At 40.6% G+C, this 27,286-nt stretch overlaps 1 protein-coding gene and 1 long non-coding RNA gene across 2 annotated transcripts in view; one reads left to right on the forward strand and one right to left on the reverse strand.

The window, feature by feature from the left end:
• shank1 (SH3 and multiple ankyrin repeat domains 1) overlaps positions 1–27,286 on the reverse strand; it is an 82,126-nt gene that overhangs the window by 4,596 nt on the left and 50,244 nt on the right. Inside the window, 12 exon segments of the mRNA XM_043233696.1 lie at positions 214–3,787; positions 4,756–4,876; positions 5,054–5,166; positions 5,635–5,691; positions 5,791–5,817; positions 6,092–6,100; positions 9,749–9,829; positions 9,935–10,070; positions 10,194–10,318; positions 11,181–11,263; positions 26,611–26,686; positions 27,065–27,178. Coding sequence (XP_043089631.1) covers positions 214–3,787; positions 4,756–4,876; positions 5,054–5,166; positions 5,635–5,691; positions 5,791–5,817; positions 6,092–6,100; positions 9,749–9,829; positions 9,935–10,070; positions 10,194–10,318; positions 11,181–11,263; positions 26,611–26,686; positions 27,065–27,178 — 4,516 coding nt within the window.
• On the forward strand, positions 21,599–25,038 carry LOC122336311. The gene is made up of 3 exons (XR_006249214.1): positions 21,599–22,427; positions 23,291–23,370; positions 23,660–25,038. It is a non-coding gene; the product is annotated as an uncharacterized LOC122336311 (long non-coding RNA).

Here is a 27,286-nt window from a genome sequence, read left to right on the forward strand (position 1 = left end):
CCCAAAAATATTTTCACGAAATATGTTACTCAGAATATCCCAGGAGTTCTTAAACTGAATGGCTCGTATTTTGATTATGACTCATGCATACCAAATTACACAATGCTTGAGCAGCTTACAGATTTCCCATGCCACATGCCTCCTTTCAAGGCCACCATGCACAGATTAACACATATTCATGCACATATACCTATACTGATAACACACAAATACCTATGTCTGCTCAGTGATCTCTGAGCTCCCCAGTTCTCTGTTCCCTTGCTCCTCTGCTGTAATTTGGTGCTGAGTTCATTGATGATGCTTGCCTTCATACCGGACATGGGAGGATGCAGTTTACGTGCCTCCATATATGCCCCCCCAGTCTGGATCCCTCCCTCCCCCATGGACTGCACTGCTCCGGCTGACCCATCACCCCACAGAGGTTTTATCTCTGGAGTGCGAGGCCGGTCAAAGTACATTACAGAGGAGCGAGCAATCCCTGGCCCTTCCCTCATTCCATAGCCATCGCGGACATTCACATCCTCCTCCTCTCCTTCTTCTGCCTCCTCCTCCTCCTCTTCCTCCTCCCTACGACGGTGGTATGCAGGGGGTGCCGTGCTGGTTTGCCGTCGAAGATCTCCAGCCCGACTCCCTTCTCTGTACCTCTGTGTTTTTGGGTAGGTGGATGCGGTGCTGGCGGCTTTGGCATTGTGCATTTCAAAAGTCTGTCCATCAAGATAGCTCATGTAAGACTCTAAAAAGTCGGCCCCACTTGTTCTGTCGGCCTCTGTTGCCCCACCTCTCTCTCCAACTCCACCTAAGCTACCCATCCCTGCTCTCTCCAACCTTTCTCTGACCCCACTACCACTGAGTGCAAGGATGCTGTCTAAGTGATGGTCACTGCTGCTTCGGCTGTCCAGCTCCTCAATCCCAGAATCCACCACTGTCTCCTGTGACTCGCCGCTCTTAGCTGCAGCTGCACTGGGTGGCGGATGATGCTCTGCGCTGGGCCGTCTGCTACCCCCTGTAGCTACTGTGGAGACCGTTGCAATGCGTGTGTGTGGTGTGGCAGCAGCGGAAGTAGCTGAAGAGACAACAGTTGTAGAAGCAGTTGTGGAACAGCTTGCGGTCACAGTTGAGGCGCCTCTGAGAGATACAGAAGTTGCTGGGGTGGATGCTGCTGCTGGAGGGCCTCGATAGGCAGGTGGAGCAGGAATAGAGAGAGGAGGTGGTGTGGGAGAAGAGGAGCGTCCAGCTGAACTTGTACTGTTGTATAAGTGTTGTGACTGAGATAGCCCAAACGGCCTATGGTAGGAGGTAGGTGGTGGTGGAGGTGATACAGAAGGAGGTGGAGGTGGCCCAGAGGGCTGCAAGGTGGAGGGAGAGGGAGGCGGTAGTGGGTTGGGGGAAGATGGAGAGGGAGATGGGGCTGACTGGGTGAGGTTGGCAACCTCACTGTCATAGGAAGTAAGGCTGGAAGTTGTGGAGTCCCCTGCCTGGGGTGAGGGCAGGGGTGTGTGAGGTGGGTAACCAGACATAAAGGAGTCTTTAGGAGGGGGAGGAGGTGGCGGGGGAGGTGGTGGTGGAGGTGGAGGATGAAGCTGCTGGCGGGCTGTCACATTGTGAGACATCATCGCAGAGTAACCCAAACCACGATCAAAACTATTGGCAAACTCCAGAGGAGGGGGGAGAGGATCAACAAACACAAACTCATCATCTGCATCTACTGAGGGAGCTGGGGGAGGGAGAACCATCAGACCTGTGCCACTTGCACCTTCACCTGCAGGTCCTGCTGAAGGACGTGTAGGGGCAGTTGTTGGAGGTGGAGAAGGTGGTGTCAAGGAAAGGATGTATGCCCCAGCCTCACTCTCCATCCTCAGGAACGAGGGGCGTCGAGGCTGCTGGGTCATTGGCTGTGTGGACTGCTGCTGTAACTGGGTCTGAGCCTTTTCTATCTCTCTTTCCCTTTCTCGTTCTCTCTCTCTCTCCCGTGACCTCTCTCTCTGCCGCTCTCGTTCACGCTCCTTGTAGGTGGGCTGGTAGTGCTGAGACTGATAGTGGTGCGTGTGGACAGTTTTATCCTCAGAGAAACGAACCCTTAGGCCTTCCCTGGGAGCAGAGGTGCCAGTAGCCTCCCTATCTGCACGCTCTCCAACCCCTGCTTCCTCACCCCAGCTGCTTCCAGCTCCACGCAGGATCCTGGGAGATGGAGGCCGAGTGGATGTAGTGGTGGCAGCGAGTGATGAGGAGGTAACAAGGTACGATGAGGAGCTTGAGGACTGAGCAGCAGAGGAGGTTGCAGAGGAAGACGAGGCCATTGAGTAGGAGATGTGTGACGTTGGTTGTGCAGTGGATGAGGGAAAGGCCCCAATGCTGGACAACTGACGGGTAAAATGATGTTCAGTGGTCCTCTCCCTGCGTATGCGACCATCATCTTTCAAGGCACGTTCCCTTGCAGCCAACGCCAAGCCCAGTGGGGATGAAGGGTCCAAAACTTTACCCGTTAATGGGTGAATAAAAGTTGTGTTGGAGGCTTGCTGCTGCTGTTGTCGGCCTCCCGCCCCATAGAAGTCAGCAGGTACAGACTTAGGCTGGTAATCCCCAGGAGGAGCAGGTGAGGAGTACTCAGGCAGGCCAAAGGCAGGAGGCATACTGCGTGTGTGGTGGATAAAAGTATCACCTGAGAACATGCCTTCATCTATAGATTTGGATGGCCGCAGGCGTGGTGAAGGCTGGGAACTCAGCTGCTGTTGGGAAGTCTGGGTCCGTCCTCCCACTTCTGCTCCACCCAATTCTTCCTCAGCAGAGAGAAAAAAGGAGGCACTCTTCCGTCGTGCTTCATGGAATCGTTCTCGATCCCTGCGAGCTGCCCCTACTATGGCAGCGCCAAACTGGCTGGTGAAGTCCAAACTCTCTTGAGTACGAAGTGATGGCAGTGATGGAGGTGGAGGAGCAGGTATAGATGGAGGGGCTGGCGGTGGAACAGTGGGTGCAGGTGGGGGAACAACAGGTTGAGGTTTAGAACTGTCACTCTCTCCTGGAGGAGGCGGTTCAGCCTCCATGCTGCTGCCTTGGCTACTGCGACCACTACTGCTGGTGGAAGGAGCTTTAACGATGATGGTAGGGATAGGAATAGAGCTCTTCTCCACTGAACCCTTCCCTTCCAGTGTGCCCTGGCCCTGACGCAGATCCTCTACCTTTGACTGCTTCACCAAGGGCCCCTTCCCTCTCCGGGCACCACCTTTTGGTACGCCACCTGCACCTGCTCCTGCCCCTACTGCACTGCGGTCCATCCTGGAAGGTTGGCTCTGAGTAGTCTGCTGCTGTTGTGGAATTACAGTAGCGACACTAGTGGGTGGGACTGCATTGCTATAACCCCTTCTCAATGCTGCTGCCTTGGCTCCTGGTGCTCCTCCAGCCCCTGCAAGATCCCCTGTGTACCCAATTACCTTTCTGGAGGCAGTCCTGCTTGGCACAGAGGGGTGGGCTTGAGCATGAGAGTAAGAAATGTCCCCGGTTCCAGACCCAGCAGGTGGTCCAGGGGACCTGTCTCTGGGTCCATGTGTGACATGTACTGACTGTGAGTAGAGCTGATAATGTGCAGAAGAGGAAGTGGATTGGGATACAGAAACAGATGGCTGCTGAGAAGTCTTGCCCCTAAAGCCAAGAGGGGGAGCTGAGGAGAAAGGGGGCTCAGGGGGAGCTGTAGTAGGGGGAGGAGGGATGTCATCTGGGCCAGGTACTGAAAGACTGCGGGCAAACTTCATGGCTGGAGGATGAAGGAACTGCTTCTCCTCCTCTGGAACCCCTGCAGAAAAAGAAAACCAGAAAGAGAAAGATGAAATACTTTTAAGGAAATAAATAATGGAAGAATGAATAGAAAGGAGTGTTAAAAATAAAGACAAAAGAAAAATATGTTTCAGAGAGAAAGAGAAACAGCTGGAAGCGAGAAAAGAGCAAGAAAGGAAAATATATCTTTATTTCCTAAAAATGAGCAGAGGGCAATAAAATGGGATACAGAAATGAGACCATCTTGTAGTTTGTCTGTCTGTCTGTCAGCTTGTCTGTTATTACCATGACTGGGCAATCTCCCAGCAGCAACATGTACAAGCCATTCACCTCTCTACTTCCTAAATGCTCTTTTGTGTCAGTGCAGACCAGTTTTAGTTACAGGGTGTTATACATTGACAAATGAAATACACATCAAGTCTACCTGAGGACCCAAGACGTGACACATACACAATAGCTTTATCTATGCAAGACATGCAAAATAAACAAATGCTCTTGTTTGTTTTTTAATGTAAATATTTTAGCATCTGTGCGACCCAAGAAAGTCAACATGTTCATATTGAACATTTAATCACATACTGACATTGACAGCGTTACATATTTAAGGCATGACACAGAAAGCATTTCTTATCATACAGTCTGCTAATAATCTTGGGGGTTATAAATGGGCTTTAAATTTTATAGTTCAACCAAAAATGAATACTGATGCTGAGCACCAGATGAAATAAATCTCATTCACCTTTGTTATGGTAATTGGCCTCTTCAGTAACCCAGTCAGAACCCCGACAAGATTCTTATGGACTGTTTCAAAAACTGACATGTGTGGTCTCTATTCTAGAGCATTAAAGCATTACAGACAATAAGCATTAAAACAAACCCACAGCTGCACTCTTTTGAGTGCTCTAAAAGCACGTACCATAGACGTACAGCAGTATGGTTAGACAGACAGGTGGGCAGACAGACAGATGGACTAACAGACAGCCTCACCGATGGACTTCTGTCGCAGCATACCGTGCGGGGGGCCGTGGCCAGACACAAATTGACCACGGTCAAAGCCTAGCCCTGCCCCAGATGATGTCATCCCCATTGCAGATTGGTCAAAACTTGGCTGTCAAAATACATGTAAAGAAATAACATGAACCAATTTTTTTTTAACAAGAATGCAGTTTTGCGGCAAAAATATAGCTCAGAAAATCTTAAGCGTCATCTAATAAATATCTCATAATCATCATGACCTTAGTTATCTTTAATTTAACTGCTTTAATAGTCCCACACATAAACACACCTCATTATAAAAGCCTCTGCCCCGTTCTCTTTTAACCCCCTGAACCCGGGGCCCTGGGGCCTCATTGGTACTGATGGTCTGCTGTGCTGCTGCTAAAATTTCATCCAGTTTATCTGCCATAGAATAAAAGAAAGAGAATTAATTAATTAACAAACTATTTCCATTTTTAGCATGGCATGATTTGATTTAAAGGAGACGTTCACCCAAAAATATTATAATTCCATCGTCAGTCTCCATGTTTTTTCTTCCATGAAACACAAAGGAATTTATTTATAGCAGAATAGCAAAGCTGCTCTTTTTCTGTACAATTAAAGTAAACTTTGGTTATGCCTAGACTAGAACTATTTTATGTATTATGTATTTGTATGTTTTCATTGTTTGTCTCCATCGATTTTGCATTTAAATCATGAAATCATGTAAATATCTATTTGGTGCTCAGTCACACAATTTTTAATTGTGTAACGAATAATTGATGACAGAATATTCATTTTTGGGTAAACTATCCCTTGATTTTTTTTTTTTACTTTAATTATTACTAGATGTATGACAGTCTCTCTGTATAAAACCAATGACACCCTTACTCAAAGCCATCTGATAAACTGTCCTCTTCTTCTCTGTAGCTTGTGAAGACTCGAACTCTGTAACAGATAGACAGGTTTCATCCCCTAAGAAATATTTGCAGACCCATTAGGTCAAGTGTCTCATACAAGACAAGAAAGAGTGGACAAGAGATTTACCTGATTTTTTTTTCCATGGGGCAGAGGCTGTGATCAAGCAAACAGAGAGTCAATGTAAGGTGGAACACCATCAGCTTGTAGTAATACTGTATGAGCTGTTAATGCTGTAATCACATCCCCATCAACTAACAAGTGGCAAGAGGTTAAACACTTTATTATTTAGGTCAGGCACAAACAAACAAACAAACAAACAAACAAACAGAAAAAGCACTCTTTTCCAGGATGCACACAAAATGCACTCCCAATCCTGAACAAACGCAACTTTAGCAAAACACTAAAGTAAATCTGAAGTGTCTCTTACCTCTGTCCACTGTGTATGGAATGCCAGGACAGACAGAAAGATTAGGGAGGTTATAAGACAGGTTAGTTAGGGTTTCAATCAATCAATTCAAAAAGCATCCCGTGCGACAAAAGTGTGCAGGAAAGGTTCATAAAAGCCACAAGTGAGTGTGTAGGGATCGTGTATGTGTGTTTCTGTATGCATATAAAGCTGAGGGATTCCAGGGGAATTAGAGGATGGGTTCATCTGCTCTTGTCTTCCTAGAGTTGTTTCTGTCTTCCTTTTTACATTTATGTGCTGCTGCCTGTATTATAAGTTGCCAGTGCAGCAAGACATTCATGCTAGAGCAATCTCTGCTATCACTGCACCAGGTGGAGAGGTGAATACGTCTGAAAAGGTGAGAGTTCTTCACACACATTAAACTGCTGCATTTGAATAGACATAGGGTATGAAATAACATAATACCTGCACATATTAAACACCTGAGACACCTTCAGTAAACTGAGAAAATACAAGAGTAACACATCAAAAGCACTCTGATCCAGTTATCATAATGGAGTATTAACTTTTAACATTAAATGTAACAGCAGACATGCATTACGCTTGTCTCTGGTCTTTGGCATTAAATCTGTTCTACACAGAAGCTTATTCTGGATTAAAAAAACAGCCACTTAAAACAGGAAGGGACCACTTCTTACAACATGTAAAAAAAACCGCCATACTTTGTTTGGGGGTGGATAAATCTGATGATGAATTGACGCAACAATAATAAACAGCTATGACCCGGTGGTGGTTCATTCAAATAATTGCATAATAATCCCTGTAAATATATAACATAAATCTACACAGCTGCAGAAACTTTCCAACAACTTTCTTATTAAACCATTTCAGAGCTATTAACTTTTGATAAAGGAATTACACATATCTATGGTCATCTTTCTTTAATAAAAGTTAAAAGTAAAATAAGAAAAGGTATAAATAGGTATAAAATAAAAAAAGATAGGTAATAATAAATAATAATCTGACTGTTTGTGATCATTATCAACAGGGGTCAGTAAGATCTTTGCAATGTTCTTGAAAGACTTTTTGATCAGACAAAAACAGTAATAATGAGAAATATTTTAAAAGTTTACAATAACTGTTTTCTATTTATAATATATTGTAATATATACATGTGATTTAGCAATGCTGATTTTTTTGGAGCAATTATTCCAGTATCACCTGATAATTAGGAAATAATTCTGATAAGCTGCTTTGGTGCTCAGTAAACATTTCTTATTATTACTAACTCTGACAACAGTGGTGCTGCTTTATATTAAAAAATTGAAAACTCCAAATGATATCCTTTATTTGAAATACAACTTATTTGTAAAAATGTCTATTATGATCCCTTTTGGTGAATTTTCATCACATTTTGACCCCTTTGACATTACTGACCCCAAAATCTTTGAACAGTAGTGTATGTATTGGCCTTTTTTATTTACCAATGTGATATCTGATATATTGCCCATCTGTACTGAACATTCAGCTGTGTTCAAGGATGTCCTTTTTACATGCATTTACTAGTAAGTGCATAGTATAAACTATGAATATATTTTAAAATTCAATACTTTGTTTACGTCTAGCTCTTGCTTAGAAGTCTTCATTGTAAAGATGACCATGTTTATGATTAAAATCTGTTCACCCAGAACCAGAACCTGCTCAGAAGCCAGCCAATCTGACTGAGTGCTGTAATCAGTACTCACTATTACCGAATTGCATTACCCTCACACTAACCCTGACTGAATTATGGGAACTGGGCTGAAGAGAGCGTTGAGCATTTACAGTAGACACAGTGCCACTAGGGACTGTGAGCTCTGAGAATATTGCTTGGGCTGAAAAGAAGGGAAAAGGGAAAACATGCCTCAATGGACTACAGAAGTGATTTTAGTTTTAAAGGTTGGATAGGGGAAGGTGTATACACCGATTTGGATACAGATGACAATAAGCAGTGTTTGTCTTGGTGGTGGGTCACTGAAAATATTTAGTCTGACTCTCTTGATGTGATATAAGCTTGACTGGTACACTAAATGACTTTCAGTGATGGTGAGACAGAGAGATAAGCACATACTGTGCCTCTCTAGCAATGCTATAATACTACAGCAAAACACACAGCACTCAGAAGCCTGTTCTCTGAGAGCCAGAGGTGTGTGACTACAAGGGAGGTGGTTTAGATTGAGGTTTAGGGTTAAAGCTAACAGGGGTTGCAGGTGTAGGATTGAGGGATAAGGTGGAAGGCGGGGGATATAAGGGTTGGGAGGGGACAGTTTTTGGGGGTTACCTGTAGTGGGGGTGCTGGTAGTGACAGTGTGGAACTTCTGAAAGAACAGTGAAAGAACATTCTTAATGCTGTCTCTCTCTCTCTCTCTCTCTCTCTCTTCCTCTCCATCCAGTTCAAACACTTCCCTCCATCCTTTCTACTTCTTTAAGTCTATGACTCTCTCTTCTTCCATCCCACCCCTTCTGACCATTCAAACTATTCTATTTGGCTCTTTCATCCTCTCTTGAATTTCTCTTCTCACTGTCCTCTCTCTCTCTAAACCTTCTGGTTCTGTCCTCCAGTGCAGTGATTCCCAGCCGAGGGTATGCAAACCCCAGGGGTTACATAAGCAGGAAGTACTTAAAAGATTTAGCTTTTTGCTAAATCCTTATTATAGAAATTACTCCTTAGAATATTGGGCTGCTAATAGATTAAAATAATTGTTTACAATTTTTCATGATGATTTGGTTTGTACTTTTTGTATCTTATAATGCTGACTACACTACTGTTTAACTTTTTTAAATATAATTTTTTATACTTTACAAAAGATTTCTATTTCAAATAAATTGATACATTCTAGTAAACAGCTCAGAAAAACACGACAATTATTTTCCTCACATAAATATTAAAGGAATATTTGAAAAGTCTAAAATGAAAAGTCTGTCATCATTTACTTACCCTTGAGTAGTTCCACATTCGTATGGATTTCTTAGTTCTGCTATACACAAAGGATGCAAAACAGCCTGGATACAAACATTTTTGAAAAAAGTGTTCGGCAGAACAAAGAACTACTTAAAACTTGGAACTACTTAAAGATTGAGTAAATGATAACAGAATTGTAATTTTTGGGTGAACTATTCTTTTAAGCACATTGCTATGCTTGATTTCTTAACTTTATGTATGACTAGATGTATGACCGCAAAATGTTTTCAACACTGATAATAAGAAATACTACTTAAGCAGTAGTCAGTATATTAGAATGATTTCTAAAGAATCATTTGACACTGAAGACTGCAGTAATGATGCTGAAATTAATCTTAGATTAATTATTGTTTTCTACATATACTGAATAGACACAGCTATTTTAAAATGGCGCTTCTTTAAAAAATATTCTTGATGAGCTCAAGCTCTAGAACAGCAGAGTATGTACTATGCAGAAACACCTGACAGAGGCAGATTTCCATTTCACTTGATAGAAAGATCACTGTAAGCCATATCCAATATAATATGAATTCAAATTGATCATCTCTGTTTTGTGTTGATTAAGGAGTAATTGAGCCGTAGTGAAGGGTTACAGCTGTAGGGGTCAGACAAGGTTGGGAAACACTGCACTAGATTTTCCCCCCAATTCTTCTGTCCTCTCATTTCCCACATCTTACCCATCTCTTCCAGTTCTGATGTCATGGATTTGGAGCGCAGAGCGATAGCCGGTGTACTCAGCCTTTTACTCTGCTGTGGGACTGGATAAAGAGAGAGAGAGAGAGAGAGAGAGAGAGTGTCACCGGTGTCTGATGATCATGTAACGCTTCACTGTTGTCTCTGCTGTGCGAATTTATATCTCTTACTTTTCTTTCGGACCCCTTCCTCCATATCAGGGTTCCGTGTAACCATGACAACCTTGACCATGAGGCTGTTGCCGCCTTGCCTGATCATATTGACCACCTGCCTGTGTCCCACCTTAACCACATTCTGACCATTTACCTGGAAAAGGAAAAGAAACAACACGGAGAAAGATAAAGGAACACCTTCAGTAATGAGGGAATTTGAAGTAATGATAAAAATGAAGAACAGAATATATGTTCCATGATGCAGTTCATCAGGCACCTCGATAAGGAAGTCTCCCATTCGCAGGCCAGCTCTCCAAGCCACGCCTCCCTCGTCGACAGACTCAAGGTACTGCAGTGCTGGAAAGGCTGGGGTGGGAGTGAACTCTTCTATAGGGGTCTGAGCTACAAAGAGAGGACATTTATATAATCAGTGTAGCGTGCCTGTCCGGAATGTTCTATGGAGGTTGACAATACATGGACAATTATGAGAAAAAAAAAGAAAAGATGAACAGTGATAAAAGACTGTGTCAGATGTTCTCATTCCAGTTCTGGAATGCATCAGTATAAATGTGTGCGTAAGAGATAAAGAGCAAGAGTGAATGTGCCCTCTTATGCAGTGTGTGAATTATTCAATGACTTTCAGGGGGGGCGATTTATTAAAAGATTTTTGCCAGTAGTTTTTGGGGCAGAGTCTTTTTTGGGTAATGTCACACAACTGTTTTTTTCCACCCTGTGCCATCGACTTTAATAACATTAGGTTTTAAACAAAATCTGATATTTTTAGGGTGCAGATACAGCTGGATCTGGCACTTCGAATTATAGGACTTTCTAAACATTATCATTCATTATCAGGAGCATAACACAAACTGCTTGCACATAAGCTATGGCTTGGAGAGATGATTTCGACTTTTTGGAACAAACTGTGTGAAGGGAATATTTGAGCAGTTTGACAAAATACAGCCCCCATTATCTTGATGGAAACTCTACAGACTAATGCATCATTTCTTAATATTAATAAAGTGTTTTAATATGTTTTCCTCATTCTTTACAATTTAATGTAAACAGGTCTTGTAAGGGATGTTTTTTGATGCGTCATCTTCAAAATGTTTGTCTTTCAATTAAACATTTTGAAGTTTAATGATGCTGTAAATGAGTGTCTATTTATCGCATGATGACAAAACTGTGATCTGTCTAACTTTGTGGCTAATGAAATGCTGAAGCATAAATTAATATACAAAAAATGTATATTGCGCCGTGCACTTACCCTTGGCTCCTCTCAGCACAAAGCCAAAACCTTCATTGTCTTTTTTCTGCAGGAGGACTGTCTTCTCCTTGATTATGTAGTCACTTAATGAAAGAAAGAAAGATACAAATAAAGAAAGAAACAGAAAGGTAGAGAATAAGGAGATTTTGGGGAATAAGAAGCAGATAAAAGAGGAGAGAAGACATGGTAAATATCTCCACTGCGTCAGGAAAACACTTAAATCCTGAACAAGCTATTGAGTGAAGGAGGTGGCGGGGGGAAGGTCAAAGGCCAGAGAAAAGCGGAGTTCAGTGTATGAACACATACATTACAGAACAGCCTGTACTGACTCTTTAAAGGTGAAGTGTGCCATTTTTTTCATTGCTAAAATTCTTCAGTGCTGGATTAATGTGCTTTTTAACAATGGGGAGGCAAAGATGTCACATATGAATGAAAAAAATATACTTACTCTATTTATTTCTGCAATGTTGCTTCTAAAAGCTGTTTTTCGTAGTTTCAACTGCACTCTGAAATTACCTACCTAAAAACTTCGTTTTACAGTATTTTCAAATATGCGAGATGAAAACGTACAGCTTTGCTTTAGAATTAAAAGTGCCATATTTATATAATTCCTTTGAATTGCAGAAATATATGTTATAAATGTACATTTTAATATGATTGTTAAAAGAGTGTTTTATAAAAGGTTTCTCTTTTAAATAAATGTTGTTCTTTTTAATTGTCTATTTCTCGATAATGTATCACTATTTGCACACAAACATTAACAGAACTGTTTATAAGATGACACAAACTGTTTTCGACATAGATAAATCAAGCGGCATATTTAAATCATTTCAGAAATGACTGCTGAAAATTCAGCTTTGCATAATTATAGCAATTTTTTTTTCAAAATCTATCAAAATAGAAAACATTATTTCAATCATTATATTCAATATTAATGATTCTATTCATTCTATTCAATATATATCAATATTAAATTATACAATTATAACCATACTTCACGATACTTCACAGTTTTTACTGTATTTTTCATCCAATAAATGCAGTCATGGTGAGCTTAAGAGACTTCTTTAAAAAAAAAATGTATATCTATCTGACTCAAAATGAATGGTATGGTAAGTTTAATACATAGTACAAGTAAGCCATTGGTTGTAGTACATTTCCTGCTGAAAATTGAAAGCTGTCTCACTAGCGGTTTTCATTCACAGCAGAGCCCATCTGACTGACACCACAGCTGTGTTTACAATACTCTGGCATCCATGCTCTTGCATCAACAAGTGTACTGCAGTTCAGAACACAATATCCCCATCCATCAGCTCTGTGTTCAGGAGACTTAACCAACTGTATCCTTTCACTGCCCCAGGACCAGAGGAGAGGGACTAGGAGGATGGATGCAAAACACAATGGCCATTCTCCTGCTGTAAACAGTGTTCCGAGCCCAATTTGGCGGGAAACCAGTTAAAGAGACTTGATTTGAAGGCTATCTGAAGCGAATCCATCGAACACACCTTCACAACATTGTGCCAACCTTGAATGTAGCTCATGTAGCTCGTAACAAACAGCAAAAGTTCATCCACTTCAAACACACAATCATGTTGTTCTGTAGTTAGAAAAGAGACTGCAGATCTTCTATGTGATGTTTGTATGTGCAATGGGCACTGTAAGTGAGATGTTGGCGGTTGCCTGAGCAACGGCCAGAACTGGATATAGGAACTAGCCAGACTAATATGTAGACATGCACAGTGAGTGATACAGTACACACGCTTGGCAGCCATATTGAACAGAATTAGTCATTCAGCATTCCAATGCTCACCTCGAAGGGATCTTAAAAAAAACACCCAAGCAAAATGTTTTCCTAATCAAACCAGTGTAAGCTGTGCCAAGCACATAACCGGCCACAGCAAGAACATTAAAAAATGACAAAAGCCTGGTTGTCTGGGATCACATCTATATTTAGGAAAATGACTGTTTGCTCAGAATAGTAAAAGGTGAGGCAATGCAATCTCAATGCATCTTTCAAGGGTTTGCAGAGCTAGTGAACATTTGACACAGAATTGTGAGATCTATTTTTTTTTTTTTATTTCTATTTCTAAATTAACAGTGTTATTAACATTCTATTTATTAAAGCCAGGTATTAATCTCATCAAGTAACCGTTTTCAGCATTTTATAATAACAACTCAAGGCAGTAACAATTTAAACAATATATTTTATTTGTGAACTTATGTTCAACTTTTTAGCTGTTAACTTTTATCTGTTTTTAATTTTTCAGATCATTAGTCTTCAAAGCTTGATAAACATTGGTCACAGACAAAGAGATTTACTTTAAATGACACCTAGCCGCTTATGCAAGTTGTTTACTTAACTTTTTTATTCGTCTTCCCATTAAAGCCATTTAATTGTTCATTCAGACTGATTTGCGAACACCGCATTAAACCAACATAGCCAGTCAGAGCCTAACATAACCAGTCATATCCAATCATCCTGCAGCGGAGGAATTCCTCCTTTAACGTGACTTTCCCCATTCAATCTCAGTTACCCCCCTAGTAAACTCATGGCACACTTTAGGGGGTCTGTTAAAATTTTATGGACTCATGGGACGTGAGAGACACCTGCTGGTGATGCTGCTGGACAGTATGCCTTTAGAAAAAATGAGTGATTTCGACACTTTTTAATGTTATATTTATTTTACATATATACATTTTTACATAGATTTTTACATTAACATTTGCATTGGTTTATTTTTGTACTATGATTTTTTTGTCATCCGATATTTTGAGCAGGCACTGTCTCGCTACATGCCTACGTGTGGATCAAAAAAGCACATTTCGGTTTTAGGACAACTTTGATGAAAGGTTCTGATCCACTTCAAATGCTGACTAGTGTGTATATATATATATATATATATATATATATATATATATATATATATATATATATTTATATATATATATGTATATATATATATATATATATATATATATATATATATATATATATATATATATATATATATTTATATATTTTTTTAAATTATAGTATTTTCCCATGATGAACAGTCTCCTCAAAAAGTAAAAAATAATAATAATAATAATAATAATAATAATAAAAGTTATGTAAAATTCTTTATGCAAACAGACAAAAATCCTCACGAACTCTAGTTGTGTCCCCATTTGTCTTTATGCATTATTCTATGCTAACTAAGTGTTTCAACTGTTGCAGTTTTCATTAGACACAGTCCTTCGTCAGATTTCAAAACTGGATGATAAAAAAAAAACTACATTTGTACACAAGACTAGACAGTTGAGTACAAAGCATAAGTGCACTGTGTATAGTGTGTAATTTGGAACACAACCCATATGTTTATGATTCTTAATGAGCGTATACGGGGCGCCAGAATGATTCACGAGCAGTTGAAATGATTCACAGTTGCTTCAGTCATTATATCACTCACTGTCATTCAGTCTCTGCTCTGATATATTTGTGAATGTGTGAAGTCAGTAGTCAGTTATGCTGATACTTTGGTGGTATAGGTTTCACTGAGTTAGATGAGTCAGTTACTGTGTTAGTGAGTCAGTGTGGTTGTTTGTCCAACAGTGTCTCTGCCAGTCCATGAGTCATATGGCCAGTGATTTCATGAATCATGTGCAGCAGCTCTGATAAATGCCATCAGAAATACTGCCTTCATGCTATACAACTCCAAACCTAAATGCTGCAGGTGTGCATGTACAGCCCAGAGCCATGTATCTCCTTTCATCCGAGATGAAGTGTTTTGGGGAATCTTAATGTGATAGTGGCATTAAAGCAGTGCTCGACTATAAGGTCAGTGTAAGAGAGATTCAGGTCAGTTTTGACCTCGTGTTGTTAATGCACCACCACAGTTTGTGGGCTTGTTCAGTTGCAGTTGTGCAAGTGGGAAACAACCTAGCACACACACAGACTCACAACTGAGTCCGCACAGGGACATATGGTAGTAAGTGCACTGTACGTGTGAGTGTATTGAACTATATCACTCTTCTAGAATGCCCTTGGCTGCCCCGGGTTGAAAATCTGCCGAACCCAAGATGTTTTGAAGAATGTTCGTAACCAGGCTGTTTTTTGCGTCACCATTGAGTTCAATAGTATTTTTTTCAGTGGTGACCCAAAACAGCCTGCTCACAAATATTCTTCAAAACATTTTCCTTTGTGTTAAATATTTTGTAGTTAAGCGTACACTAGCCCTAGCATGTACACTGACAAAATTTTCCACAAAACAGTCCAAGTATAAAGGGAGTAGTAAGAGGTAAAAGTTAATGCCATGTGTTTGGGAATAACTTGTGCAATATATACATACAAGTATACTGCAAGTAAAATAAAGTATGAATATGATGTACATATATATATATGTGTGTGTGTGTGTGTGTGTGTGTGTGTGTGTCTGTCTGTCTGTCTATCTATCTTTTTTGTCAAGTAATAGTTTCACTTTGAAGCCCGACTGCCTGTGTTGCAAGTTTGTTTGCACTCTAAGTCTGTGTGAGAGCTTCTGTGTGTGTGTCCAGTACCAATCAGGTGCTGGTGAGATATTGTTTCAACTGTACCATACTGTACCCACATGCTGATAGTCACACTGTACACAGGCTCAGCCCTCAACCCACTCCATCTGTTCATTTCTGTCTCTCTCTCTCTCTCTCTCTCTCTCTCTCTCTCTCTCTCTTTCCTTGAATGCTTCCGAACTTCAGCCTCCATCTAAAAGCCAAATGTAAAAGCTTTCAGTGAACCTCTTAAAGACCATGAACCCTAGGCCAGGGGGTCGCTCATATCTCCCCGTCAACTCTTTTAACAACTCCTCTGTGTGTCACCTCCTACCCTGCTTTCTATCTCAGTCCTCTCTTCTTTCCAACAGTCCGTCCGCACTCCTCCTCACATATCTTCCATCGCGCCTGCACAGAGGGATGCCAACGGTGGCCATTCTCCATATCACCCACTCATCCCTGCCCAGATCGAAAACAAGCCAGGAATGAATTGATGTGCAGAAAGTGATGGTCTTGCTTCAAGTTGGCACTCCCTTTTTAAAGTTACAGACATCTCACACCCTGCTGAACCTCTCTGCCACACACTTCTCACCATCCACTCTCTCTATTTTGGGCATTAGGTTCATCCTATGAAGTGACAGAGATGGTTTATACAGTAGCTGCATCCGTAACTACTGTACATATGGTAAACACTACGCAATCTCAACGTACAACTACTGAAACGTTACACAATTTTCATAATGACAAACCAACACCCAGCCACATTGCAGGGACCACGGTTGGATTTGTCCAACTTAATGAGAGTTTCAGGTCTAATAAGAGCCAACACATGATAACATCAGCTCACAAAAAAAACACCAAGCGGACACTGTACAAGATCAGCACCACATCAAACCTAACACACTCCACAATAAACGCAGCAGGGGTTACGAGAAACCAGCCCAAGCGTTCCCTCCTGAGTGATCATTCTTCATTTCTTGAATGTACACATGCAAATCACACACGGTGTGCATAATCACACACACACACACACACACCTGACAGAGGAACCCGACAGCATCAATCCCTTCTAGTGAAGAGAACTCCTCTAAATCAGCAGCTAATAGAGCCCAGCACATTCTCTCTCTGTCCCACACACACACGCGCGCTTGCACGCGCAGAAACACACACCGGTTTAGCATTCTGTCCATCAGAGCAGCGGTGTATCTGGCTGGAGGCAGACATTGTATTCTGCGGCCGTTAACAGAGAGAGAGAGAGACACACACACACACACACACACGCATGCATGCAGCGGTGGAGACGCGCTACACTGGCTAATGCGCGAGCGCACATAGACACACGCACACGTCCGAACGCGCGCACACACACACACACGCGTGCATTGCAACACATCCCTGCCTGTCGATCCACTCCATCACTCCGGCTCGTTCCTTGCACACATGCGGCGCTCTCTCTAGCCCACCTCCCTCCCTCCCTCCCTCCAGACCGTGAGAAAAACATGAAAACAGCCAGTACCTGTAAATGAACCAGACGCTGCGATTCATAGGGCCTAGCGACGGCCAGGACGACGAGAGGGAGAGGGAGAGAGAGAGATCCTCCTCTCCGCATCCTCCCATCGCCATTTCCCCCCCCTCCTCCTCCTCCTCCACCTCCTCCTCCTACTGCTGCTCCTCTTCCAGCCAGAGAACAGCAAGCGAGAGCCGTGCGAGGGGAGGAGAGGAGGAGAGAGAGACGGAGAGAGTGAGAACGAGGGCCTAGCTCTCCCAACCCTTTCATACTTAAGACGGAGAGAGAGAGAGAGCGAGAGAGAGAGAGAGAGCGATGGTTCACTGTGACTGCGACAGAGGAGGAGGGAGAGCGAGCGAGGCAAGGAGAAAGAGAGGGAGGGAGGGCGAGATAGAGGGACAGAGAGAAAGAGAGAGAGAGAGAGAGAGAGAATGTGTGGTTGGAAGACATGGTTTAGCATGAAAGGGGACAGAAATGATGTAATTTGATGAAGGGAGAGAGGGAGAGAGAGGGGCTTGAGGTGACTGAGTTTGTTTGCTGATCAGCTAATTCATGCATTGAATGTAAAGGACGCTAAGAGGCCGTTCGCGCAGAAGGCGTTTTAATGAAGCTAGGAACAAATCGCAGGTGTCTTGAGACCCGTCGGTACAGTATTTGAACTGTTTCAACACATCACTGCGGCTCAAAGAGGCAACAGCGCTCATGGCGCGAGACGCTTAAAGAACAGCAAGGCACACCACAAGCGTTCATCTAATGCATGTTTAGACAGAATCGGAAAAAATAAAAAGCACAATGGGTGCATACGCACACCTGCTGCGGTACAGGAGATCAAACCGTTGGGAAGGTGCAATTGAAATGCCAAGCACCAGTTTCACTAGGGCAAGACAACTGTCACACACTCATCTGTCTCGCTTTTACTCCTCCCTCTCATGTACACATCTGCCTCTTCCTCTCTTCTTCAGCAGCCATGTGAGTTGAACAGAGCGATGTTTCTATCACTGCCTCCACTAGTCACTGTTCTCCCATTCATAAAACTGGCAGCAGCCTTTGAGAGGTAGAGAGAGACAGGGAAAAAACGAGAGAGAGAGAGAGAGAGAGAGAGAGATAGATAGAGCACTCTCTAGTGCTCTTGTCGGATAGCCGTAGAGCACTACAGCTCTGAACCACCATCCGCCTATTACATCATCAATATCACCAGCTACTGAATGAAGATGTGTTTTTTTACTTCTGTTATCAAAGCTGTTGCCCGTGGTCACACCTGATTCACAATCTCCGGATTCATTGCGCACTGACTGACAAATGATACAGCAATCTGAGGGACTGTGATTTTTTTGTTGTTGCAATTTTGTCAATACAAAAACAACAGCCAAGACAGCAGAAGTGTAAGTTTATCTACTCGTGTAAACACTAGGATAAATATTGTTTTAGTATTAGCCATATTCAAATGAATTTGCAGCAAAACCTTTGAGACTGAGAACAGACACATGCTAACTTTAATCTATTAAATGGTTAGTTGTATCTAACACGAGCATCTCCCCTGCTGTTACAACCGAAAACCCAACACATTTCCACTCAACACTAATCTAAACCATCCACAATGCAAGCCCACTACGATTCAGTAGTTTGGGTGGGTAAGATTTTATTTTAATTATTAATAAAAATATTTTATTAAATTTTACCCACCCCAAACTGCTAAATTATTTTTAAAAATCCAGTCTTTAGAAAACATTCTAATACACTGATTTGCTGTTTAGGAAACATTTCTTCTTATTATCATTAATAAAAACAGCTATATGTTTGTGATTTAAAAAAAACTTGTAACTTTATAAATGTCACTTTTAATTAATTTCTTTAAAAACTACAGAATGGTAGTGCTATATTGCTACAGTATACACTTCATGCAATGGTGTGTTCGTTTTTAGTGTACAGTATTTTTATGGAAAAGCTAAATATACCTGTCAAAAAAATCACTTGTAAGCTTTTCTTTGTCCTAGTAATTACCTTGTCTCTTGCTTTGAAACCAGTTCTTAAATAATACCTTTGCAAACACATTGTAATTACGCTGGATTATACTTAGATAAAACATTTCTATTTAGTTTGAAAAAGACAAAGACCATATTCCTTGGGAAAAAAACAACAATTGTTTTGTTTTTTTTGTTTAAAGAAACTAACAGCCACAAAATGTGCAATAAACTAATATGATGATAATAATAACATAAGTTATGTTCCAAAATGTATTTTAAAAGCATTAAATCATTTAAGGTATAAGCTTTTTTTGCTGCAGAGTTAAGTATGACTAATTAACAATAGAATACAATAATGTACATAATTACATCAAATTAATCAATTGTCAAAAAGTAATTGGCGTGTTAATTAGCTCAATGTCTGTAATGGTCCAAGAGTCCCTGCATGTTAATCAGACTAATAAGCAGAACACGGGTCAGTGACACTAGCCACGCATGCTATGTGTACCATTAGTGCACGGATGAGTAATCACTGTCACACAAGCAATAAGAGGGAGAGATATTAATAAATCTCACTAGCCACTGGACAGAGTCAAGTGGATCTGTTTACCTTTACAACCGACTCTTCATGCAGCTCTCGGGACAGAAGAGATACACAAACAATCTCACTCATTTTTCTGACTGGCTTTTAAAGTGTGGGTATTGCTCTTGTGTGTGGTGTATTTTTCGTCCTTCTCTGAACCTGTTGCTCTGTTCCTGTCTCTGCACCGTGGCAGATATATACACTTCCACACCCATCTGCTTCCTCTTCTGCCTTCTGTCCAACTGACCTTTGTTCCTTCCTCTACTTGTCCTCCCACACCTATCACACTCTGTCCCTCTCTGCCCTTTATTTTTTTTTCTTGTCTTCTCTTATTATCATAGCTCTATGCTGAGACTGCCCCTTATTTCTGCAATGACCTTGAGCAGATGCTAAAAACCCTAAAGTCATGCTGCCTTTTCTTAAAGGAAAAGTTCACCCAAAATTACAATTTTGTCTTCATTTACTTACTGTCATATGACTTTTTGTCTAATGTGTAATGACAAGTTCACACTGCGTGATTTTTAAAGTCATCGGGTCACCATTTTTTTCACACTGCATGACTGGGGTAGCTTGTTACCTTGTTGTTAACAACATATTTCAGCTGGGAAAATTTTATATACACAAATCTATGTAGCCTACTTGAAAGTTAAACGTTTTGTGCATTTTGTAATGAGTTTATCACTTATAATAACCTTAAACTTATAAAAGTTATGAAAAAGAACCTGTCAGAGAGTAAAAAATCTGGCTAAAATTGTGCAGTGTGAACTCAGCATAAGCTGCACATTTCCATACAATAAAGTTGTTCTTCATATAAATCTGATCATATGGCATCAAATTACTTTAAAAACAATGCACACTTTGAAAATATTGCATAGTTTTAAAGACTAATTCAATTGATATTTTTTAGTTTTTTGGTCATTTCTGGAGCTTGACAGCACCTAGACCAGTTTTTCATGTTCTTCGAGATTACCACTCTTTTCAACAAATGAATGTTTCCCACAGCTACAAAATAGTATAAATTAGTTATAAAAATGTCCATGGACTTCAATATTTTATTAATTTAAATGACCTTTTTCAATTTACTAAATTACACTTTTTCCATATTACACTACCTACTTTATGCATTTTTTTCCTGGACCATTGGAACCCTTGTTCTTCAAAAGAACCAAAAAGCTATCAGTGCAAATGAAAATAACATGTTTCTTGATTATTAGTTGTTTTAATTTATTTTAATGCTTGTTTTGTCCTAATTTAAATTATTTTAAATCATCTTGAGGTCCCCTTACACTTGCTGATGCTATTTGAGAATCACTGCCCTATGGCAAAAAAATTAACTGATCTAAATGAACTGGTTTTAGGTCAACAGTAATATTTAATATCACTGAATCAACTAAAGTACATCAATTTACACCAACAATTTCATTGGGTAAAAATAACATTTTACACTATGCAGTCCCCAATACTATAATGTATAAAGATGTAAGCAGCTCGGTCACACTCAAAGTAACTTCTCACAGTGTTCTGGATCAATGACAGTATTATCGTTTTAAGGTGATCTATCCCTTTAAAAACAAGCACACCAATGCACCCACCATACAACGCATGCACAAGAAGGTAGAGAGAGACCCTTCCCCCTCCCCCTGTCACCTCCCTCCTTTAACAATGTCTGTAAACAAAGCGGAACCTATGAATGAAGGAGGAGGGCGAGTGAGGGAACCGAAACAGAGGGAAACGCAGCAGCGCATCTCCATCTCTCAGAAGAAACACAGTCAGGGATGAGAGAACTGAGGAGCCAAAGACATGGACAACAAGAGGAAGAGAGAGCAAATGGGTAGAGGAAGCACCAAGCAACTCACATCATCTCTGTCAAAGCCTCTTTCGTTGGCTGTCGATGTTGGTCCTCTCTGCCCTCCCCCTCCGTCTCCCTCTGCCTCCCTCTGCCTCCTTCGCTTTCTACGGCATTGCTGGATCCACAATCTACTGCCTTATTCCTCCTCTTTCCACAACTCTCACACTCTTTCTATCCTCCAGCATGGTAGACTACACCACACCGCTGTTCATTCAGAGCATGTGTGTGATGAAGAGAGTGAGAGAGTGAGAGAGAGAGAGAGAGAGAGAGAGAGTGAGAGATAGAGAGAGAGAGGAGGGGAGAAAGAGCGAGAGCGACCAAAGAGAGGGAGAATCAGCAGGAAGAGAGGGGGTAAGGAAGTGTGGATAGTGGCAGAAGGCGTATGTGTGCCAGTACGGTACAGTATGTATCGGTACGCGTGTTCTCATATCTGTATCCACGCCAGAAAACTTACTGGCACGTTTTCAGCACGAGACTGTACAGCCGCGCTCGAGCGGATTCGTTAGGTGAACTTTTACCTGAAATTATACTGTACGTCCTTGACCCTATTACGCAGATCACTGTCCTATAAAAAGATCACGTGCGCTGGGAAGGGAAAAAGAGAGTGCTGCAGGGCGCTCAGGGACAGGGACGCTGGAATTGTGACACAGTTGAGCTCGTGCGGACCGATGGAAAACGAGGAACGGAGAAGGATGATGCAGAGAGCGGAAGCTGATATTAAAAATGACTCGGCGAGGCAAGGACAATGATGGAGGCGGTGAAGCGACGCCAGAAAGGATGTAGCCATGTGTGGGGTCCTGGAAAAGTGGGGCTGGGGCGAGAACAGAAGAGCTGAGAGGTTGGAGGAAGAATAGAGACAGTTTGATGAAAATGTTTTTATAGGGTTTAATCTAGGTTAATAGAATAGAAATTTAAACAGATTGTTATTCGATATTTGCTTATAATACATTGAAACGTTCAAACCTATAGAGCTCAAAAATGTATTCAATGTTTTATTGTATAAGTAGAGTTTTTGAACATTTATTCAGACACATTTCCTAACATTTGTACAGTTTATTTGCTATAATTCAAAAAATGGTCATAAAATATGACAAGAACTCGAGAGTTAAACGGTTTCAGAACAAATTCATCTTGATAATGTCAGACAACTGATAGAAAGGTATGTAATGAATGAAATTTAATAGCTGTCAGCTGTTATATTAAAGCACACAATTAGATAATATCATTTTAGGTCAAACAGTTACCAAGCAATGCAAAATCTTTGAGGTTGCATCAGCAATTAAAGAAAAAACACTTAAGCAACACTTAAGCAAAACATAGACAGGTCGAACCATCTGAATAATTTTTGGTCACAAATCTCTTTTTCAATTTTAAGGATAGTCCACTATTTGAAGAACTATGGTGTTCTGCACCCACTAAAATCTTATATATATATATATATATATATATATATATATATATATATATATATATATATATATATGTATATGTATTTGTGTGTGTGTGTGTTTGTGTGTAAAACGTGACTACTACACATTGTTTTAAACTTGTATAAAGACTTGTATAAATATAGTAAGGTGCCAAAAAGTTAGTTTTTCCTTTGGTCATGTCAGTAGCTGCAAGATGCTTTTGCCTCCATTTATTCATCCATGCATCTATGCATTCATCCCTCTCTTTCTCTCGCTTTCCCTTCCTCTTTAGTGCCCTTCATAGTATGACCTCCAGATGGAGTCACCACAGGGGTGGGAGTGTGATGGAGAGAAAATGAAAGAGTGCAGGGGGTGAGTAAAATGGGAGGAATTAAAAGAGAGAGAGAGTGAACGCAAGGGAGAGCTGGAGCGGGACGAGGGGCTGACAAAGCCAAAAATAGAGGGGTGAAAAAACAAATACAACCTGAAAATACAGTACGAAGTATCGATCTGTGTGTTTGCTAGTTTTTTTGTTTTTTTACATGTGCTCGAATGAGAGTAAGCGACCAGCAACATTCACAGTACAAACGAACAATATGATTTGTCATGTGTATATTTGTATGTAAATAATTTGCTAAGCTTGTACTGTGTTGTCTTGCAGGTTGCTGGGAGCTCTCTCCGTGACTGGGACAGAATGACATCACATGAGGCAGCTTTATGTTTACTGTGTGAGGTGCTAATGAAAAGAGCACAGCAGTGTTAATTTACCAGCACACGACTCACAGACAGTTCGACAGACTGGGAGAGAGAGAGTGAGATTACAACCATGGCCACCAAATACAGATATTACAGTCTTTCATATTTCATGGGTGTGTGATCTCAAATCAAAGGGGCTCGGACAATATTTTTGTCCCACCCTGCTCCTCAAGTGAGCAGGCTACACCATAGAGGACCTCATTTCTCCAAGCCCCTGACAACAGCCCAGGGTGATACATGACACATTTTATGTGAACCATCCTATGAAAGTATATTTCTTATGACTTAGGGGATGTTCACATAAGAATGTCTTTTTGGATTTAAAAATGTGAGACACGGAGGAGTGGAATAAAAATAAAAGCATAGAGACACTGTTTTTAAAAACGGAACCTATTTTAACTAGACCATAAGCGCCATGGTCAAACACGTTTATGGGCATGTTCACATTTTCAGAGAGAAAATCATTCCAACATGGAAAAGCAGCATATTGGAATTAGTGGTCGACCGATATATATATCGCTGATATATTGGCTGAGATTTGCCATTTTTCAAATATTGGCATTGGACGACAAATTCTTTTATTTGGCCGATATGCTCGAGGCAGGACTGTTATTTTGACGGGGTTGAGAATGGAAGTGCCTACGCACATCGTTCTGTCTAATACACATAGAGGTCTATCTAATAATCAGACAGAACTGTTAAACAATGGAATTAAAATGTATACAAAAAGCCTTTTAATGAGTTCTTTAAAATAATAAGTATAAAACAAAGATTATATTACTTTCTTCTTCGCCGTCAGCATTTAGCAAATAGGCATTTATATAAACACATTTGTGAATGACTAATGAACATTTAAATTCACAAAACATGCAGGCTTAATCGAATCTAGTTATGATCTTGTGAAGTATGCTTTTGTGTCCTGCATGATCTTGTGTTTTTTGCCCTCTGTCATATTCGTCTATTTTCACTATATTCTGTATGTAATATGACTATATTACTATATTATATATATGACTATAATATAAAATTATCATTCCCAAAGCATGCAAACTATCCAGAACTATCCAGAGTGCCCTATTGGTTACAGTATTTACTTTCTTTTTAATTAGAATTATACTATCAGCCAAAAACCCATATCGGTCGACCACTAATTGAAATGCAAACATATTTCAAATGAATGCAATCCAATTAATTAATATTTAAAAATAAGATAAAATCATCTTCTTTACAATTATTTGTTACCTAATTTGGAATTAATCTTACATATATTTAGTTTTTATTGCTGAAACAACTTAACAAATAAGACTTTAAAAATAAGATAAATATAAAAAAATATTTTTAAGACTTTAAAAATAAGAAAACTTATTACGAAGCAGATGCATTTAAAAATAAAAATCTGTAAAGATTTTTTTTGTCCATACGAAAAAAAAGCCATCATAGTTTCTGGTTGAATTGTCCCTTTAAGTTAATTACTAATTACTGTACAATACAAAAACAGTTCCTTAAAGCAACCTGGTAGGTCTGTGCATCTGAAAAATAGGACACAGAGTGAGCTTCTATGGAGATGCTCGATAATCCAGTTTGGACATAAACATCAGACATACTTTATATTAAATTAATTAAATTATTAAGGGATTTAAAATCACTAGTAAGATAGAGTTAACACCTACTTATAGTTTAAAGTGACTAACCTTTTGCTTTATTTTTAAAGCATTTTTTTTAAAGATTGTAATAACGCCATATTAGAATAATATTTTTTGGGCCCATATTGCCAAACCCCCTTCAACCTGGGCAAAGGTGTCTTGTTTGGTTATGGTTTACTACTGTGGAAATCAATACAACCTTCTGGTTACCACACTGAGCTTTAAAGTGATAGTTTACCCCAAAATGTTTATTCTGTCATTTATTATGCACCTTCACAGCAACTGAAATGTTTATGTTATGAAGCCACAAGAATACTCTTTATGTGTAGAGAAAACACAAATAACAAGTTTATTTAATGATTTCTTCTACGTCCGGGTGAGTCTGCACCGACATTCATGAATATTCATGATGTACACTACACATAGTACACTACTCTTACAGGAAATATAAAGCTTGAATCGCAATTCAATCCACATTTTAACCACTTAAATAATGATAACTAAATGTGAAGTACTGTACTTCAATTTAGTGACACATTCTTCAGTGTCAGTGTTAGCTGTTCAATTCTGAAATTAATTTAACAAAAAAGACTTGCATCTGACTTCCAAAACCAGCTTCACAGGCCGCAAACATTGAGATGCATGAATCACACGCTGGCATCACTGTCTCCATACCCGTCAGTCTATCACTCACACTCACAGCAGTGCGAGAAAAGGCGCCAAGGCCTCCTCAGGTGAGTCACTGCCAACGGCAGCATTTCAGGAAAAACCAACAGAAAACTCTCCACGTGCTGAACGAAACGAAAGTCTAACCCACGACGAAGTCTCCAGAACTATCCACGAGACTTAGCAGAGCTGATGATGAAGAACATATATTTAGTTTTTATTGCTGAAACAACTTAACAAATAAACTTGCGAGCTGATGATGAAGAACGCAAATTTCTTGATGCTTTCTACAAATCTACATGAGAAGAACTCGAAAAACACCAGCATTTTAGATGCTTCTTAACTAGCCAGATTTACTTTGAATGCAATTGTTGCATCGTATGCTGTATTTTTTGTATTTTATGCCTTATTAAGTCTTTTAGACTGGTCCACTACCAAAATCAACAAAAAAAAACTATGTCTAAACTGGCCTTCTCAGCAGAAAATCCTTGATCATCGACATTTACGTATCAGCAATGCTCATCCATAAATTTTAAAGTCTTCTTACCTGGGCGCATCAAAGCTATCATAGGATCCAACGGTGTAATGCCGGAAGAGTCGCTTGGCTCTCTCGCTGCGGCTCTCTGAAAGACGCATACACAACCGCATCCACATCATCAAGAGGTTGGGTGTGAGGGTGCAACTACAGCATGACAGGAAAATACATGTCCGACTAGAAGTTTCCCGCTCTGACAGAGCGCTGTGGCCCAAACCACGGTGACTTTAGCCAGCGTGAAATGGCACGATCGGTCTCTCTCACACTCCAGTAGTGCTGTAAACTATTAATAGTCATCATAGCTGCTCTGCCTCACCGAGTCTGACATCACAACATCACAGAAGCTGTGGCAGTCCGACTGTCCTACACCTACATCTGGGACTATCAGCATGACAGCTTTGAGTGTAGCGTGGATGTCTTTGATACACAAAACGTGTGTGTAATGTGCGCGCATGACGAGTCTCACCTGAACGGGACTCCAGGCTGCGGAGAGCCACCTCTTCCACGCAGTCCGAGGGGAACCAGCCCGTGCGCCCCCGAACCGTCCCCTCCCAGTAGCCTCCTTCACCCACACTCAACACTGAGGGAATCAAGAAAGAGAAACAACAGTGTGTGTGTGTGCGAGCAGTAAACATATAGACAGTGTGCAGTCACGAAAACACTATATATAGACCAGAAGCACCATGCC

Source organism: Puntigrus tetrazona, chromosome 3, assembly GCF_018831695.1.
Source record: "Puntigrus tetrazona isolate hp1 chromosome 3, ASM1883169v1, whole genome shotgun sequence".
NCBI lineage: Eukaryota > Metazoa > Chordata > Actinopteri > Cypriniformes > Cyprinidae > Puntigrus > Puntigrus tetrazona.